The sequence below is a fragment of the Rhinopithecus bieti genome, unplaced genomic scaffold (assembly GCF_001698545.2).
Source record: "Rhinopithecus bieti isolate Rb0 unplaced genomic scaffold, ASM169854v2 scaffold_7985, whole genome shotgun sequence".
Lineage (NCBI taxonomy): Eukaryota > Metazoa > Chordata > Mammalia > Primates > Cercopithecidae > Rhinopithecus > Rhinopithecus bieti.
Genome location: NW_016805762.1, coordinates 1929276 through 1948835, shown reverse-complemented (window position 1 = coordinate 1948835; position 19560 = coordinate 1929276). Strand labels below are relative to the sequence as shown.

The 19560-nt window shown below is 39.8% G+C and overlaps 2 protein-coding genes across 4 annotated transcripts in view; one reads left to right on the top strand and one right to left on the bottom strand.

Annotated features, from left to right (window-relative positions):
* Positions 1 to 9785, top strand: part of DLGAP5 (DLG associated protein 5) — a 41240-nt gene extending 31455 nt beyond the window's left edge. For 2 of the 3 annotated variants that reach the window (XM_017873677.1, XM_017873679.1), the window contains exons 15-19: positions 2726 to 2915; positions 5292 to 5352; positions 5995 to 6241; positions 7113 to 7162; positions 9445 to 9785. In XM_017873677.1, the coding sequence (XP_017729166.1) occupies positions 2726 to 2915; positions 5292 to 5352; positions 5995 to 6241; positions 7113 to 7162; positions 9445 to 9567 (671 nt within the window). In that variant the 3' untranslated portion in view covers positions 9568 to 9785. The remainder of the gene's footprint in view (positions 1 to 2725; positions 2916 to 5291; positions 5353 to 5994; positions 6242 to 7112; positions 7163 to 9444) is intronic. The other variant, XM_017873678.1, reaches the window with a different exon arrangement.
* A 3060-nt stretch (positions 9786 to 12845) lies between these two features.
* LOC108530666 (uncharacterized) overlaps positions 12846 to 19560 on the bottom strand; it is a 17598-nt gene continuing 10883 nt past the window's right edge. The window contains exons 1-3 of the transcript XR_001885923.1: positions 17492 to 17585; positions 15114 to 15279; positions 12846 to 13501 (exon numbers count right to left, since the gene is read on the bottom strand). The gene's annotated coding sequence lies outside the window, so the exon portion shown is untranslated. Of the gene's footprint in view, positions 13502 to 15113; positions 15280 to 17491 lie in introns of the transcript that reaches the window.

Below are 19560 nucleotides of genomic sequence, written 5' to 3'. Positions count from 1 at the left end.
GAGAGCCCCTCTCTACAAAAAAATAAAAAATTAACCAAGCCTGGCGGTACATGCCTGTAGTCCCACATACTCGGGAGGCGGGGGCAGGAGGATCACTTGAGCCCAGGAGTTCAAGGTTACAGCGAGCTATGATTGTGCCCCTGCACTCTAGCCTCAGTGACAGAGCAAGACTCTATCTCTAAAAAATAAAAGGAAGTTTATGCAAAGTGGGTTTGGTTTTATTTGCATTTGTGTTAAAACTTTTGCTCAAATCTTTTTGAAAGGCAGTAAATGTACTAATTTTCTAATTTAAAACGTTCCAGTAAAAGCAGTTTTAATACTTCAGGAAATACAGACTGTTTTCTTGAACTGAATTTATCTCAATTGAAATTATTTACAAGCCATAGATGTCCACCAGGAAGTTTTTTCAAAATAAACCTAAATTGTTCTCTAATACCTGCTATCTGATATTTACAGTGATCCTCAAGTATATTATAACTTTCTTGTTGGTTTAGGTATCAAATCTGTTGCACTTTTGTTTGTTTCCTTAAGCAGCTATACTCCCTAGATACCCAGGAATCTCTCACTGCTGCTAATAACGTGGCCCCATTCTACTACTTGTCAAGGATCTTTGTGGTTTTTACAGCCATGAGCTCATCATTCTGTTCTTTCGCATACTCAACTCAGTCCTTATAGATAGGGAGATTAAAGTTTATGCAAAAATTGGTCTTTTAAAATTGTTACAGAACACATAGTTTATATGAGGCTAATTACAAAACAGTAGTCCCTGAGGAAGCCCTTTTCATTCCATTTGCCAGTCCCTAGAAGCAACTACTTTCAATTCTTACTGGAGTCTTTTGTTGTTTACCACCATCTCTCTTGACAAGCTTTGATCTTTTTTGAAAACACATTTTTCTTCTGGTAGACTTTTTAATCTTTCTTTCATGTACTTACTGTTTCTTCTACTTCCTGGAGATTTCCTCAGTTTTCATGCTGGCTATTATGTTTTTAATTCCCAAGAGCCCTTTCTTACTCTCCAAATGTTCATTTTATAGCATTCTGCACTTGTTTCATAAGTGCATTGTTTTATCTTTCCAAGGATATTAATGATAGCTTTTATGTTTTCTTCATCCACTATAGACAGTGTTTGTTTCAGGGTACTTTCGTCTAGTTGTTTTTGGTTTCTGTCTCTTGTATTAGAGGCTTTCCTCAGGAATCTGGTGATCTCTCACTGCCTGCACATGGTTAAGAATAGGGCACTAAGAAGCTGACTGGAAACTCTCTGCACATGGGTAGGACCTTTACTGTGGGGGCCCTACTGTTAGCGGGGCCATTATGCTGGGAACTTACACATCACTGCATTTAAGACTTTTCTCATAGTCTACTCAGATTCCCCAGAGAAGATGCTTTCCGTCTGCTTCCTGGAAGGTGTCATTCTGGCTGCCAGTCTTTCAGGAGCCATGTGGGGGAAGAAAGCTAAGTGTCTCAACATTTTATATGTACATATTCACTTATTTCCCTTATTTTCCATGCAGTACCCTGTCTCTCGACTGTATCTGGTATCCTCTAAACTAGAGACCCTTCTGTTTTTGGTGATGGGGGTGGGTAATGACAGTTGCTCTGCTGTGCAGAATGAGGAAAGGAATCTGAGCGATTCCTTCTATGTTTAGCTCCATTTTCATCTCCACTTGCAGAGGTACTTAGAGCCACCAGTTCTTTTGAGAAGTTATGTGCTAGAAATTGGATTGATTCTCATTTTTCTTGATTGGTGGCTTAGAATTCGTTTTCTTGAGTCTAAGTCCCACTCAACAATCTACATTATAGCTTCCAAAATGTTGTTATTGTTGCTGTCTCTTCTTTAGTTTCCTTTGTCCTTGTAGAGTTATGCTTTTTAAGGTTATCTCTGGCCAGGCACGGTGGCTCACGCCTGTAATCCCAGTACTTTGGGAGGCTGAGGCGGGTGGATCACCTGAGGTCAGGAGTTCGAGATGAGCCTGACCAACATGGTGAAACCTCATCTCTACTAAAAATACAAAAAATTAGCCAGGCATGGTGGCGGGTGCCTGTAATCCCAGCTACTTGGGAGGCTGAGACAGGAGAATCGCTTGAACCCAGGAGGTGGAGGTTGCAGTGAGCCAAGATCGTGCCATGGCACTCCAGCCTGGGTGACAAGAATGAAACTCTATCTCTAAAAAACAAAAACAAAAAAATATTATCTCTGTTCAGGCCCGGCACAGTGGCTCACACCTATAATCCCAGCACTTTGGGAGTCCGAGGCAGGTGGATCACCTGAGGTCAGGAGTTCGAAACCAGCCTGGCCAAGATGGCGAAACCTCATCTCTACTAAAAATACAAAAATTAGCCAGTCATGGTGGCATGCATCTGTAGTCCCAGCTACTGGGGAGACTGAGACAGGAGAATCACTTGAAGCTGGGAGGCAGAGGTTGTAGTGAGCTGAGAGATCACACCACTGCACTCTAGCCTGTCCATCCAGGGTGACAGTGAGACTCTGTCTCAACAACAGCAACAACAAAATTATCTCTGTTCATGTAAAAGTAGTGGGATGTCAAAAGGAAGCAGCATCTGATATGCATTTCAATACTGTCTTTAACAGAAAGTCCCAGGCATTTGTCTTTAACAGACATTATTTGACAGGAAAAAGAGGCTGATAGGATTTTCAGTGTATTCCTAGTTATGAAAAGTAAAAGAACTATTTGGTATTGAGGTGATTTCTCTCATCTTCTAGGAATTTCTGTCTCTTCTGAAGGCCTTTCTCAAAGACTTAGAACACCTAAGTCAGTCAGCAAAGCTGTATCTCAGAGTAGAAATGAGATGGGCCTTCTACGACAAACTACGTCACCAGAAAGTGCCGGTCCTCAGAATACTAAAAGTGAACATGTGAAGAAGACTTTGTTTTTGAATATTCCTGAAAGCAGGTATTTCTTTAACATGTTAATAAGAGTTTAACAGTTGCTGATATTAAATACCATTTCAGATTAAGATGGTAAAAGGTGCCAGACATATATTGTTAATAAATTTCATAATGACTCTGCAACATATAGGCAGTACTCCCTTTTTATAAATGAGAAAACTAAAGCTTAAGATTTCAGGATACTAAATGGTCAAATTTAGATGGGTAAATTCTGCGGCACTAAGAAGAAAAGCAATATGGTATCCTTTGGTGCTAAAGGTACTTGCTCAACAGTTCTGAGCTGGGAAGAGCTCTGTGACTTACTAGCTATGCAACTTTGGGGCAAATAATTAATTCTCTTTAGCTTCACTTTCATCATCTACAAAGCAGCAATGCTAATGCTTCCCCAAGGTGGTTGAGAGATAGACACTTTTTACCAGCCTTTGTAGAAAGTACCTTGAGATTGTTGTCTTGACAGATGGCAGAGCATGTAGAAAGGGGAGTTAATGTGTACTGAACAATTATTATTGGCTAGATATGATTCTAGGTTTTATTTGTTTTTTGGAGGCTGCGTGTCACTCTGTTGCCTAGGCTGGAGTGCAGTGGTACAATCTCGGCTCACTGCAACCTCTGCCTCCCAGGTTCAAGCGATTCTTCTGCCTCAGCCTCCCAAGTAGCTAAGACTACAGGCACGTGCCACCATGCCCAGCTAATTTTTGTATTTTTAGTAGAGACAGGGTTTCACCATGTTGACCAGGATGATGTCGATCTCTTGACCTCATGATCTGCCAGCTTTGGCCTCCCAAAGTGCTGGAATTACAGGCATGAGCCACCACGCCCAGCCTACTTTGTGTATCTTGTAGTTTACTATTGTTTGCTAATAAGCTTCATAATTGCATTTGAGTCATAAGTACTCTTTTAAAAGGTTTTGGATTCCCCAAAACGCCCTCAAAGGGCATCATACAAATAAGCCACTTTGTGCAATAAAGGCAAAGTAAAACTGGACACTAGAAAAATAGAGCATATCTTTTTTAAAAAATAACTTGGAAGAAACGGAGATAGATCTTTTTTTTTTTTTTGTTTTTTTTTTTTTTTTGAACGAGTCGTCGCGTCTGTCGGCGCCCGCCTGAGCGCTGTATGGAGCTGCAGCTGGCCGGCCTTCTCAGGCCTCATGCAAGCACCTGCCGCCTCCCGGGGTTTACGCCGATTTCGCGCCTCAGCCTCCCGAGTAGCTAGGGACTACAGGCGCCCGCCGCCTCGCCGCCGGCCCTAGGTTTTTTTTTTTTTTTTTTTGTTTTTTTTTTTTTTTTGTATTTTGTTAGTAGAGACGGGGTTCACCGGTGTTAGCCAGGATGGTCTTGACTCTCTCTGACCTTGTGATCGCCGCCGCTCTCGGCCTCCCAAGAGTGCTGGATGTAGAGGCTTGAGCGCACCGCGCCGGCCCCCCCGATTGTTTTTTTTTTTTTTTTTTTTGATGACAGAGTGTCACTCTGTTGCCGGGAGGGTGGAGGCTGGCAGTTGCAGTGGCACGATCTCGGCTCGCTGCAACCTCCACCTCCCAGGTTCAAGTGATTCTCCTGCCTCAGCCTCCCAAGTAGCTGAGACTACAGGCACGTGTCACCACGCTCAGCTAATTTTTTGTATTTTTAGTAGAGACGGGGTTTCACCATGTTAGCCAGGATGGTCTCAATCTCCTGACCTCATGATCCACCTGCCACGGCCTCCCAGAGTGCTGGGATTACAGGCATGAGCCAAGGTGCCTGGCTAAGACAGGTCTTTCTAATAAGATACAAGCTAGTAACTTCAGGATTAGAATACCTTGTATTCTAACTCAATTATTATCTAGCTGGAGTTAGCTACATTTACTTGTTAACAAGCAACAGACTTAAGAACATTGTAACTCCTGTTCTGCTTTTTGAACAATTAGTTCAGATAAAATTATAGAAATAGTATGATTGAAGGCAAGTTTCTTAGCAGGTACCTTTACTCCAGCTCATGGATTAACAAGTAACAAGTAAATGTAGCTAACTCCAGCTAGACAATAATTGAGTTGTTGCTTCTGTCTCCAGAAGTCACCTTCCTTTTGACTTTTCTTTAGTATATAGCTCTAGATTTGGCTGAGATTCAGAGTATTGCTGGTAGAGCCACCTGAGCCTGACTGACCACCATGGTAACAGACTTGTGAGCTTTCTGCGGAAGAATACATTTAGTTTGTAAGGCCATCCCACAGTAGCTGTAGTCCAAAACTAATCTATCTGGATCGGGCCTGATCTTGCGCCAGGCTCCATGTTTGATCCATTCCTTAAATTAATTGCCATCATAAAGGATGGACTCAAAACACAAGTGAAACAATAACAATATGTTTAATTATGAGTGTAATGCTGTTTTTTTTCTTCTTTAGGAACAGCATAGTGGAAGATGCTCAGTGTCCTGGATTACCAGATTTAATTGAAGAAAACCATGTAAGTACAATTCCAGTGTGGTTCGATAGCCCCCAGTATGTCATATGTTTATATCATTATAGAAAGTAACTTCATAAACCATCCCCAGAATTTCCATTGGAAATCTAAATCAGTCATATAGAATGGTGGTTCTTGTTTCAGTGACATTTGGGTCGTTTAAAACCATAGTGTCATTTTGTATTCTTCAACTCATGTCAGGATGAATATGGAACCAGTGAACTGGAGCAGGAATCAGCAAACTTTGGCCCCTATTTTTACAAATCATATTTTATTGCCGTAACCACATATTTGTTTATGTATTCTATCTGGCTGCTTTCGCAATACAGTGGTAGAGTTGAGTACTTATGACAGAGACCCTGTGGCTCACAAACCTAAAATATTTACTATTTGGTCCTTTACAGAAAATGTTTGCCAGTCCCTGAGCTAGAGTATAGGTACTTGCTGAGAAACTTGCCTTCAATCGTACTGTTTCTGTATTATCTGAACTAATTGTTGAAGAAGCAGGATAGTAGGATTTATAATGTTCTTAAGCCTGTGTCCAGGATGTCATCCTTCTGTTTTTCTTACATTTAATAGCAACAAGACTTTTAAAATTTGTTCCAAGTAATTGATAATTAAATTTAATGCCATTTTTACTTCTAGGATGTAAATAAGACAAACTTGAAGGTGGATTGTTTACCCAGGGAGAGAATGAGTTTGCCTCTTCTTGCTGGTGGAGTAGCAGATGATATTAATACTAACAAAAAAGAAGGAATTTCAGATGTTGTGGAAGGAATGGAACTGAATTCTTCGATTACATCACAGGATGTTTTGATGAGTAGCTCTGAAAAAAATACAGCTTCACAAAATAGCATCTTAGAAGAAGGGGAAACTAAAATTTCTCAGTCAGGTGAGATATTTAAAATATATTTAAATGAGCCTTTATTAAAGAAATGAACTTGGATTAAGGTATAAATTATCCTATAAGGTCTATTTTACATTAGATCTAACTATTTAGGAGCCTTCACTGTTAGTGAAGACCATGAATTAGAAAAATTCCCTCAAGCTTCTTTTTTTTGAGACCAAGTCTCAGTCTGTCGCCCAGACTGGAGTGCAGTCGTGTGATCTCAGCTCACTGTAACCTCCACCTCCTCTGCCTCCTAGGTTGAAGCAATTCTCCTGCCTCAGTCTCCCCACGTGACACTGCACTTGGCTAATTTTTGTATTTTTAGTAGAGACAGAGTTTCACCACATTGGTCAGGGTGGGCTTTTTTTCAGTTCTCCTTTTCAACACATATCCCCAAGTCTTTCTTCAAAATATCCTATTTTTCTTCCCTACTGCCTAGTTCTACCTATATTGTTGTGATGGTTCTGCAATAGGAAATGGCTTCTATAGTTTTGTTATAATGTGTGCCAGTTCCACCTGCTATTTTCATCAGTTACTCTGTAGCTGATCTAACTGGGGCCTATGGTAAAACAAAAGGTTATAACCTTGGCCAGACATTTAATGTCTTCCAGCTGTTCTTCATCAGCATCTTCTGGGTACTTTTAATATTACAAGCATAAGATTTGTTTACAGAAGACTCCTTTTATACCAAAGTTAAGGATAAGAATTTAACCAAGAAATTTAACTACTTTCAAAAAGTATAGCATAAAATGGTCTATATTTTTGTCTTAGCATTTGATATGTGGAACTTTCATATTTTCAAGGTTTTATCCATTTCTAAGACCCTCGAATGTGAGAATATTCTTTAAAAGTTAATTTTTTTTTTTGTTTTCAGTACTATTTGATAATAAAAGTCTCACTACTGAATGCCACCTTCTTGATTCGGTAAGTTTTCCTACTTAATTTGACAAGTCCCTTTATACTCTAGATTTGTTTTATAAAATGAATATTGCTTTTCTATTTGTGTACAAGGCTTAAAATGTGTATCTTGTCATTGTTTTGCTTACTATTTTTCACAGAATGAAGAAAAAATTTGGTGTTTATATACTTTAACATATAGTATGTTTTAATATTAAACCCTGAAGATATGTTTCTCTATGTGGTTTTTCTATCAAATTTGCTCTGACAAACTGGATACTTCAATGTCTGAATATATTTCTAGGTGATTCAAGAAAAATATAAGGCAGTTTCTGCCCTTCTGGGGAAATCATGTCTATCCCACCTTCAGTCGTCATCGGTTGTTTATGTCCTGCTATTTTAAGTGACTACTTCCCTGCTTTTACTTCTGGTGACCTCTTGCCTCTAAATCTAGTTAAAATAGCCCTTTGTGAAGCATTCTGTAAAAGCTCTTATCTCTCCCATGTTAATCTATATATAGGTACAGATGCACATAGGCATACAATGTTTACATTTCACCTCTTATTCAGGGTATAATATGAATGCATTCCAAAAATATAACTTAAGGAATCTAATTCCTTATTAACTGTAAATTCCACATTAAGTAGAGCTGTCCGATTCATACCTTTGATACTGGCACTATGGCACCAATTAAAAGTGCTCTCTTTCCTGCTGTTTGTATATAGCATTGGTTTCAGCCCCATCCCAGACATTTTTTTGTTTTGTTTTGTTTTGTTGTTTGGAGACAGAGTTTCACTCTTGCACCCAGGCTGGAGTGCAATGGCGTGATCTTGGCTCACTACAACCTCTGCCTCCCGGATTCAAGCAATTCTTCTGCCTCAGCCTCCCGAGTAGCTGGGATTACAGGCGCCTGCTACCACGCCTGGCTAATTTTTGTATTTTTTAGTAGAGATGCGGGGTTTCACCACGTTGGCCAGGCTTGTCTTGAACTCCTGACCTCAGGTGAGCCACCATGCCTGGCCGATATTTTTATTTCAAAGATCTGGAGTAGGGATTTGTCATTTTTTTTCTTCATCAGTGATTCTTATGGTTTACACCTCTGGTTTACAGCCTTACCCTGGAATTTTCCAGGACTAACTACTACAGTAGATCAGAAAATGGCCTTGGTTTTATTCTTCTTTAATCTCAGAATATAAGAAATTCATTCATAAAGCAAATATAGGATCAAACAACCACAGTTTTTGTTAACTTCATGAAACCTGGCAAATACTTAGCTTCCATAAGCCATGAATTCCTTAAAGACCCTTGTATATCTTGGCTTTCATTATTTTTCAAAGCTGCCTTTTTTGTGGTCAGGCCCTGGGCTGTCCTGTGTCTCAGGAGCAGAATGAAATGTGTTACTGTGACCCACATACCATTCTTTCTTGATTTTAGCCTTCTTTAATCATAAACTGAGACCTAGAGGATCAGGGCTTTTAGCATAAGGCCAACTTATGTAAACCTGATTTAACCCTGTTCCCAGATCAAACTCTGAATGATTGATTCTGAGAATATATGTTGTTATAAATAAATCCAGAGATTACCAAATCATAGTATTTCAATATATTAGTAATGTGATTAAAAGTACATCACAATTATGTTTTCTCATTGATAGATCTTAATACCTTATCATTTAGTCTGATTTTTTTCACTTCTGTAAATATTAGTATTTAGATGTCTATTTTAGACCCAAATTATTGCTTGCCCAAGTAGCATAATTTGAACTTGAAGCAGAGCTTGAGGGAGTAAAAAGATCCCAGCAGGATCACACAGTAGTAAAAGGCCTCTTAAGTGCTATTATATGGTTTAGGATTTATGGAATCTATGTAAGTGGCTTCAGATATGGCCTCAGTTTTATTCATTCTGCATATACTGGTTGAGTCCATTTACATATTATTCACATTTTTATACATATATTCTAAATATACCTTTCCAATTTAAAAAAAACTAATATACATTTGAAATAAGATCTGCTGGAAAGTAGCATAATCATTGTTGTTTATAATTTTATTGTTATATAGGGAAAATATTTACATGTTTCTTTTTGTTTGTTTTTGAGATGGGATCTTGCTATGTTGCTCGGGCTGGTCTTGAAGTCCTGGGTTCAAGTGATCCTACCACCTCAGCCTCCCGAGTAGCTGGGACTACAGGTGTGCACCACCGCACCCGGTTTATTTATGTTATTAATTAATTTACTATAGCAATGTTGAAGAATTACTTGGTGAAACTCATGATGGATACTTTACTGACTTTCTGGATTTGTTCTCCAGCCAGGTCTAAAGTGCAGTAATCCATTTACTCAGCTGGAGAGGAGACATCAAGAGCATGCCAGACACATTTCTTTTGGTGGTAACCTGATTACTTTTTCACCTCTACAACCAGGAGAATTTTGAATTTAAAAATAAATCCATTTTCCTTCACATTATCAGTGCTTATATATTCTTTAGACTATTGAAATTTTGGAGAAAATGTATTTGTGTTCACTTCTATAGTATCATATAAAGTTTTAATACTCTGTTCATCAAAGTGTATTTTAGATATACTCTTTCTCAAGGGAAGTGGGGATATTTTGTACATTTTCAACACAGAATAAAAAATATACTGTGCCTTGCCTCTCTTGTTTAAAGGGAATAAGCTTAAGGCTAAGTATACTTAGCGCTTATAAACATTCTTTAGTTTAATTGAAATATTAACCTGTGACAGAAATATTTGCATCTTTTTACACTTTATTCTTAGTTTGAAATCCTAAATTTGTTTACGTTGAACAGCTTTGGGTATTACATTTTTCCATAGTATTCTGAGTTTCTTTAGATGAGCTTTCTGGATTCCGAAGTCAGTTTGACATGCTGCGGTTTCAAACAGTTCAATCATTAGAGGTACCCATTAAGTCCTTGCCTTTTTGTTTTCATTTTCCCATTGGCATGCCCAAGAGACATTGAGGAGATGCTTTTTACTTTTGAAAAAAATCGTATTAATCATATAACATATCAGTCACATGAACATTTAAAAGACTGGTACAAAGAAACCCAAGATTTACAGTTAATACAAAGCAATATGTGACACAACAATATTTTGCTCTCAAAAATAAAGCAGATCAGAATAAGACAATGTCAGTAAATGTGATCTTTAATAAGGTGTATCACTGAGTTGTTTAGAAAGCTTTCAACTGGTCATAGCCCTGGGCCATTAGAAAACCCTAGTTTATGTATATTTATTTTTCCTACATGGCTTGTTTGAATTACCCAAACAAGGAATGAACTCAAACTGGCTTAACAGTAAGGAAATTTATTATTTCACAAGTTATCAAAGTGATTCCAGGTACTTTATAATCAATAGCTCAGTGATCACATCAAGGTCCAACTTTCTATTCCTAGTTCATTCTGTTATTCTTGATGTCGGCTTCTCCTCTACGGCTGGGTCTTTTTGGGGTCATAAGATGGCTGCTATTGGCAATTAGAGTTATGTCCTTCCCTTTGGCCCGATTAGACCAAATAATGCCACATCCCCATCTGCAGATCAGTAAGCCAGCAGGGGATTGACTTAAATGAATCAGAATTCCCTGTTGAATCTGGGATCACACCTGAATAAAACCTTGGCTCTTAGGAAACAAGGAATGGATATTGGGTAGGCAACCATCAGTGTCCCCTACTAGATAATGTGCTTGGCTATTGGAGTTTAGAATTATGAGGTATTAGGAAAATTTTTAGAGACAAAATGAAAGAAAACTGTTTTGGACAGAGCAAGAGTTCTTAATGCAGTGTATTGTCAGAGGAAAAAAAAAGAGTTCTTTTCTACCAAAATAGAATGGGAATTGCTATTTATTGAGGACCTACTATTTGACAGTTCCTTTGCAAACAATATTTTACTTAATGTCACAGTAACTATAAGACCTGTGCATTTGATAGACCAAGGAACCAAGGCTCAGAGGATTTAAGTAATTTTGTGTAAACCAAGTTCTCTCTTTTCTCCAAAGCTATGTTCTTCCATTTATTTAATAAGAGTAGAAGTCAAGACCCAAATGTTAGGGTAAGGAATTTTTTGAAATATGCTATGATATGCTGCCCATATCCCTTTTTAGCAATAGAGGACTTATTCCTTGAGTTGCAGGAAGTGCTGCTGGCAGGCAGCCCTCAGCTGACATCCCTTGTGAGGACTGTGCTGCGTCAGCTGAAGAGAGCCATGTTATCTCAGGTCACATTCTCTTTCCCAGCTGTCCTATAGTCAGTGACTGATCAAAGTGGGGGTATAAAAAGGCCTGGCCCCCTTGCAGCTCTGAGGAAGAATCCCAGCTTCAGAACTCCCCTAGGGTAGTCTAAGTTATTGCTGCTCAACTTCTCCCTCAACCCAATCATGTCTTTCCCATCCCCACATGTACTGATTGCAAGTACACTCCCTCACAAGCCTCTTGAGATCTAATCTCTCTGCTTCCTGGGAAACCCAACCTGTGACAATTACTAATTTAAGAGATGTGAAAAGTATTGTATAAAATATTTTGGGCCTGGTGTGGTGGCTCATGCCTGTAATCCCAGCACTTTGGAAGGCCAAGGCAGGTGGATCATGATGTCAGGAGTTCAAGATCAGCCTGGCCAAGATGGTGAAACCCCGTCTCTACTAAAAATAAAAAATTAGTGGGGCATGGTGGCGGGCACCTGTAATCCCAGCTACTCAGGAGGCTGAGGCAGAGAATTGCTTGAACCCAGGAGGTGGAGGCTGCAGTGAGCCGAGATCAGCCACTGCACTCCAGCCTGGGTGACAGAGCGAGACTATCTCAAAAAGAAAAAATTTGGTCTTCTGTAAGATGAAGTGGTTTTGCCACATCCTAGTTTTGGAATTTTATTAATCTTTGGGCTTGCTGCTAATAAGGGTAGAAAGGCATGGGTAAGAATGTTGACGATGGGAACAATTTTGAAAGCTGACTATATAAGATACCTTTTTTCTCTGTAAGAGATTTCATAAAAACCAGAGAGATGTTCCTTTATTGGTATCAAATTACTGATTTGAAAGCAGCAAACTATAGTTTAGAAGGAGAAATAGGATTAAAAAGCAGTCAAGAAATATACCAGAATCCTAATAATAATTGTCTATAGGTCATAGGTCATCTATAGGTAAACCTTTTCTTAATGCTATTCTTATTTCCTGAACATATTTCCTTAAGAAAATGAGAGAATAATTTCCTTGAAACATCTCCTGATTTTTATGAAATTCTGGAAGAGAGAATCTTGAGGTAGTATTTACTTTCTCTCCTTAAGAAAAAGATTTTAACAAGTATAGGAAACCTTGAGGCCCCAATGCAGTATTAATATTGCTGCATATTTTTTCCATTGCGCATTATCGAGAATAAACCACTCCAATTAAATGACATATTAAGACAGGTAATTCACTATAATATTTATTAAGTAGATGACTTACAAGGATATTGATGAATGTAAAAATTTTCACTCACAGTGAACACAAAGCCTTTACACATGTAAGGTTTAGATTTTTTTTTCTTTAATCTGCCCCTTTCAGATTATATCATGGTGTATGAAGCATTGGTGAGGTCTATGTCACCAGAAATTCCCAGTTTGCTGATTTCATTGAGCTGTTTAACCCGATGATTGTACTGCAACAAGTGAGCATCATTTACCGCAACCTTGAAGTGGTCAGATTCAACCAGTACTTGTATCTGAAATGGCATATACGTAAACTATTACATGAGGTAATGCATATATCAGCTGGATCTAGCCATTGCACAATATATACATGTTTCATGTGCATGATAGAAACAATTTTTTGTCAACTGAAAGGAAAAAAAGTCCATTAATTTCAAACCAGTCTGGCCTGAACTCAGGATGTCTAACATTTCATCCTTATCATTCGTGGGACCAGTTAGGATCCAGAGAAAGTAACTTTATAGCAAAAATTCCAAGTTATTCAGATTTTTTTTAAAAGCAACAAATTACAAGGATCGATAAGCCATAAAGGTGAAGGCTAAGGATTTGCCTGCATAAATACTTAAAAGAGCCTGGGTGTGGTGGCTCACGCCTGTAATCCCAACACTTTGGGGAGGCAAAGGCACGGGCAGATCTCTTGAGCCCAGGAGTTTGAGACCAGCCCAGGCAACATGGTAAAATCCCATCTCTACAAAAAAAATACAAAAATTAGCCAGGCGTGGGTGGCATACATCTGTGGTCTCGGCTACTAAGGAGGCTCAAGTGGGAGGATCGTTTGAGCCTGGGAGGTTGACAGGCTGCAATGAGCTGTGATCGTGCCACTGTACTCCAGACTGAAAGGCAGTGTGAGACTCTGTCTCAAAACAACCAAAAGTTGTGGTATGGCCTAAAACACCTAAAAGAAAAACACAAAAGTAAGATTCTTTTGGCAAATGTTATAAAGATTGATGACAATCAGTTTTGGCAAGGGTAGGAGAAATCTACTCTTCATTAGTGGATGTTCATTCCTACATCTTTTTGGAGGCAGCAATTTGATAATATCTAAATTGTAAACATGTATATTTAAAGCAAAGATTTCTAGAAGATTTGCTTCTAGGAAGAAAATATTTGTAAGGATAGTTATTACAGTATTTTAGTAAAACATTTCCAGGTTGGAGTGTTTCCATTCTGTAAATTTATATCAGTAGGGTACTGGTTAAATTATCACATCTAAAAATGAAATACTATTGGCCGGGCGTGGTGGCTCATGCCTGTAATCCCAGCACTTTGGGAAGCCGAGGTGGGTGGATCACGAGGTCAAGAGGTCGAGACCATCCTGGCCAACATGGTGAAATTCCATCACTACTAAAAATACAAAAGTCAGCTGGGCATGGTAGCACACGCCTATAGTCACAACTACTCGGGAGGCTGAGTCAGGAGAATCACTTGAACCCGAGAGGTGGAGGTTGCCGTGAGCTAAGATTGTGCCGCTATACTCTAGCCTGGCGACAGAGCGAGACTCCATCTCAAAAAAAAAAAAAACACTGTTAAGTAACAATATTCTGATATGAAAAGATGTCCACCAAATGTAGACTGTGGTCATTATTTGTCCCTGTTGTTGAAGAGTTTACAGTCCAGCTGTTTTATTTACCACTCTATAGTCAACCCTAACTCAATGCTGTGGACCTAATATTTGTTGAAGCAGTGCTTACAAATAAAAAGCGTGCTGTATGTCAGAAAACACTGAAGATACTCATCAAATTGCAACCTTTGTGAGGAGGGGAGAAGGAGTAAAGGAAAGGAAACCTCGTTAATTTTAAAATTTATAAACTTTTCATAAAACTTTAATTTTGGAATAAAAAACATTTAGTTTTGATCGCTATGCCAACTGTTTTTTTTTTTTGTTTTTGAAATGGACGCTGTGTCACCCAGGCTGGAGTGCAATGGCGCGATCTGATCTCGGCTCACTGCAAGCTCCGCCTCCCGGGTTTGCGCCATTCTCCTGACTCAGCCTCCCGAGTAACTGGGACCAGAGGTACCCACCACCACACCCGGCTAATTTTTTGTATTTTCAGTAGAGATGGGATGTCACCGTGTTAGCCAAGATGGTCTCAATCTCCTGACCTTGTGATCCGCCCACCTCAGCCTCCCAAAGTGCTGGGATTACAGGCGTGAGCCACAGCGCCCAGCCCAACTGTGTTGTTTTAAGCAACAAAGTTGCAGTACAACTGTACCATAAAGACTTTTGCCTTTTTTGTTAAAGATTATATTCTTTTCATCTCTAGAAAGGCTTAAACTCAGAGGGGTGGCAGCAGTGATGCTGGTGAGGTGCCTGAAAGAACTGCAGAGTGTGTCACTCCTGGCCATGTTCTCAGCCTGCTGAGCCTGGTCCCCTGGGCAGCGAGAAGATAGGCTGGTTAGGCACCTTAGGACAGGTGATAAAAACTCACTTCAAGTGCTTTGTGGTTTTAGAGTGATTCCTCATGAGAAATGCACATTATCAATATATAATAGTAGCAATAACTTACTTTGAATGGTTTCCCACTTTCAAATGGGAAAACTGACTGTCTTTCTTCCCTTCCCCAGTTATTATCCAGCTTTGTATTGCAAACAATGACTCTCCTGTTGTTCTCATTGAAGCGTGGGTTAAAGTGGAAGGCAACATCATTCCCTCTCTTGAAATCTAAAGCAATTCTGTTTTAAACCAAAGACCAGTTATTAAAATGATTAAAACTGTATATCTACACCAAGAAAAGAATATAATTTTCTAAAAAGCAAATAATTTCATAATACAGTACCTAAGAAATTTTTCTGAACAGAAAGCAAATCAGAATGGGTTCAAACTGGAAAGTATCCTACGCCTGATATTCTATGTACTATCATAAAATCTAAAGGTAAGCAAGACAATATATGTTGAATTTTTTTGCCTCATTGTCTTCGATCATATTTCCATTCATCTGTAATGCCTCCTTTACAGACTCATGAAAACCCTTCGAGGTTTTCTTACAGAGGTTTAGAGCCACTCTGAGGATACTTTATCCCTTACTATAGATAATGGTTATCTCTTTCCTGCTCTTCCAGTTTGCTTTCAATACCTGGTAAAGGCAAGCCAGCTATATAGTTAATAGCCATCAAATACCTGGCTTCCTCGTAATTAACCAGAAGCCTTAGTTCCTCTAAAACAGCAAGAATGAGATAAGGTAGTTAATATTCAGTATCTTGTTGCTAAGTTGTAAAGTCATGATAGTAAATGTGGTAAACATTCTATGATGTGAGCTGGAACCAATGAAATTGCTAGTTTAGCTTTTTGACCCTGTTCCTTCTCCCTGGATGTTAATGCAAACACAAGTCCTCTTTGACTAACCCCATCCCTGAGTTTCTCAAAGTGTGCTCTATAGAGCAGTAACACCAGAATCATCAGTAGGTATTCTTATTTTAAAGCCAGGTCTGCACTCGAGACCAACTAACAAAGATTCTCTGTATTTTGATTCACCCAGTAACAGTCACATTCAACCACAAATGATCTTCCAGTGATTAAATTTGTAAGGAAAAAACAGCAATAGAATTTGTATTTGACTAAATATACAATGTTGTCATCTCTGTCACCTTAAGCACTTTTTTTTCTATGCAGTTCGTCATATAGAATTTGCAGGACTAAGCAACAGTTTTTTTAGTTTGCTACCATTAACCATTTCAACCAGAATTAGTTTTGATCTGCCAGTCTCAATCTACATCTCTAGCATTATTAGAACTAAACTTTCCAGTGAAATGACTCTAACAAGACAAGGATACCACACTGGGTATACAGTGTGCGTTAGGGGTTGTGGGAGGAGGAGAGCAGATATTTAATAAATCATGAGTGCTGTGTGCACAGGATAAGGTGTTCTGGGTTCTATGTGATGTTGGGAGGAAATACAGATAAGGACATAGACGATATATATATTTTGTAATTTGCTATGAGACGGGCATTATTGTATGGGGAAGTTCTGTGCTTACAGAAATTGTCTAGGCTGTGTGGAAACATGGGTTGGCTTAGGATAGTGACTACCATTGCAGAAACGGGAGGCTGGCTGAGGTGGAGCGAATGAGCATTTCAATGTGAAATTAACAGATCAGAAGTGAAGTCCATCTCTTGATGGCAGGATGTGGAGCAAGGTGACAGACACTGAGACTGTTTATGGATTCTTGCATAAACCTGTATACATGGCTTGAATTTGTACCAGTTAGGTACTGTTTAGAGACACTTCCACTAACCTCAGGCACAAGCATCCCGGATGGTTTCAGGACATGGCCAGCTTCTTTGTATAATATGTAAATACTACATAACCAGTAGTGACAACCAGGGCCAAGTGGCCCAGGACAGCCATAATTAGCATGTATTTTCCTAAATAAAGCCTCACCCCATCCTAGCCCACCTCATCAATCAAACCACTTCCAATAGCAAAGGTTGATTTATTATGATGAAGTTTTTAACTTGCAGAATCTCTTCAAACCCATAAGCAAATAGTATCCACTCAAAAGACGGGTTCCCAGGCCTGCCACTGATCATCTGTAGAACCTGAGCCTCAGTTTTGTCTATAAAAAGGGGAGAGCAATATTCCTTATCCTGCCTTCAACCATGGAGATTAGCTGACATAATACATATCAAAGTATAGAATAAGGTGTGTTACCATTTACTATGAGTGCCCCGATGCTTAGCAAAATTATATGGGAATATGTATGGATTTATGGGATAATCCTATATGATGGTATAGCCAAGATTCTAAATATGTAGTTTTTTAAAATTTTACTAAAATTCAAAATAGCACCATAAGAAGGGCAAGAAAAAAAAAAATCAAAATAGGCCATTCTTTATTCAAAAACCAATCTACAAATAGGGTAGGCTTGTTAATTTTGCTCTCCTTACCTGTTTGCATTAGGCTTCACCGTGCCCAGAATTGTTATCAGCATACGAGGCACCACTCCTCCAGGCAAAGGCAGGTTATAAGGCACCGACTGGGAATGAACAAGTACATATGTGTCAATAAGGAGTCATGTTTCTTTAGGGAAAGAAAATGATGTTGCTGAAGTTCCACTACTATTAATATGTGTGAAAAACACATAACTCTAGTATATGCCATCTGTCCAGACTCTCAGGCCACTTTGCCCAGGGGCCAAAGAGATAAGGCTCTTTACATGTACAAATAGTTGAAAAGAAAGCCACAGTAAGTCTCATTACTATGGCCATCCCAATCTACTCATTCATGTTGGCTATTTTTTGGAAAGGCTTAAGCTAGATCTTGTGATCAACATTAACAGTTTTGTATCACTCTTAAGGCCCTGTCATGTAAGTTGCTTCGCTGTGGTTATTCTGCTTCCGGGGGGCAAGCAGCATATCACATACTGGGCTTGTGGGTTCTCATATGGTCTGTACTCACATGGCTCCAGCAGAGTGCTTTGCACGTGGCAGATACTCAATATTTATAGAATGAACACTGTTAAAACTGAGGTTCATTCCACAAATGTTTATTGACCATCTACATTCAAGGTACTGTGAATATCCCCAAAGCTCTATTTATTTATGGCCTCTTTTCTTTCCCTTTTTAAGGCTTCCCTCTGGGTTTAACTATCACCCCAACCTTTTCATTTTTTGAGACAAGGTTTCAAAAATCCAGGTCTCTGTTGTTGAGGATGGAGTGCAGTGGTGTGATCATAGCTCACTGCAGCCCCGACCTCTTGGACTCAAGTGATCCTCCTGCCTCAGCCTCCCACAGTGGTGGGATTATAGGCATGAGCCACCACAGCCAGCCTATCCAAATCTTTTCTTTCTAGTCCTGATGTGTATTAGTCCTGTACTTCTTCCCACCTGGATTTGCTGCTAGTGCCTCAAATTCAACAAGTGTGAACTAGAATGGTCTTCCCTCCCCCTCCCCCATCAGTTCCCCTTCATGAGTTCCCAGTTTGGGCTAAAGCTTTGCTGATGGCTCTAATTGCTCAGCCTTGAAAAGTCCAAGTCCTCTATAACTTCTTTTTTTTTTTTTTTTTTTTTTTGAGACGGAGTCTTGCTCTGTCGCCCGGGCTGGAGTGCAGTGGCCGGATCTCAGCTCACTGCAAGCTCCGCCTCCCGGGTTTATGCCATTCTCCTGCCTCAGCCTCCGGAGTAGCTGGGACTACAGGCGCCCGCCACCTCGCCCGGCTATTTTTTTGTATTTTAGTAGAGACGGGGTTTCACCGTGTTAGCCAGGATGGTCTCGATCTCCTGACCTCGTGATCCGCCCGTCTCGGCCTCCCAAAGTGCTGGGATTACAGGCTTGAGCCACCGCGCCCGGCCGTCCTCTATAACTTCTAAGACATAATCAGTAGATTCTGGGGGTTCTTCCTCTGTCATCTCTCTTACATCTGCCTGTTACTTTCCACCGCCTTCATGTCCCCCTCTCTCTGCAACTGACTAACCATCTCTGGTACAGGCCCATCTCAATGCCACCCACTCCCCCAAGTCTTTCTACTCTAAACCGACCTAAAAGGAGACAATGCTATCTTGTGCCATCTTCTGCACAGTTCTGAAATTGTCTAATCCCACACTGGTACTTAGCTCTTTCTTCATATTTATTATATGTTTTATCATCTAACTAGATTATAAATCTGGAAAGGAAGGATCCTGTGGCTGAAATGTATCTGGATCCCCCACGGAGTTATGTTTTACATTTAGAATTCACTTGCTAAGACATATTTTAATTTGCATGAAAATTCAACCCTTAGGCCAGGCGCGGTGGCTCAAGCCTGTAATCCCAGCACTTTGGGAGGCCGAGACGGGCGGATCACGAGGTCAGGAGATCGAGACCATCCTGGCTAACACGGTGAAACCCCGTCTCTACTAAAAAAAAAATACAAAAAACTAGCCGGGCGAGGTGGAGGGCACCTGTAGTCCCAGCTACTCGGGAGGCTGAGGCAGGAGAATGGCATCAACCCGGGAGGCGGAGCTTGCAGTGAGCTGAG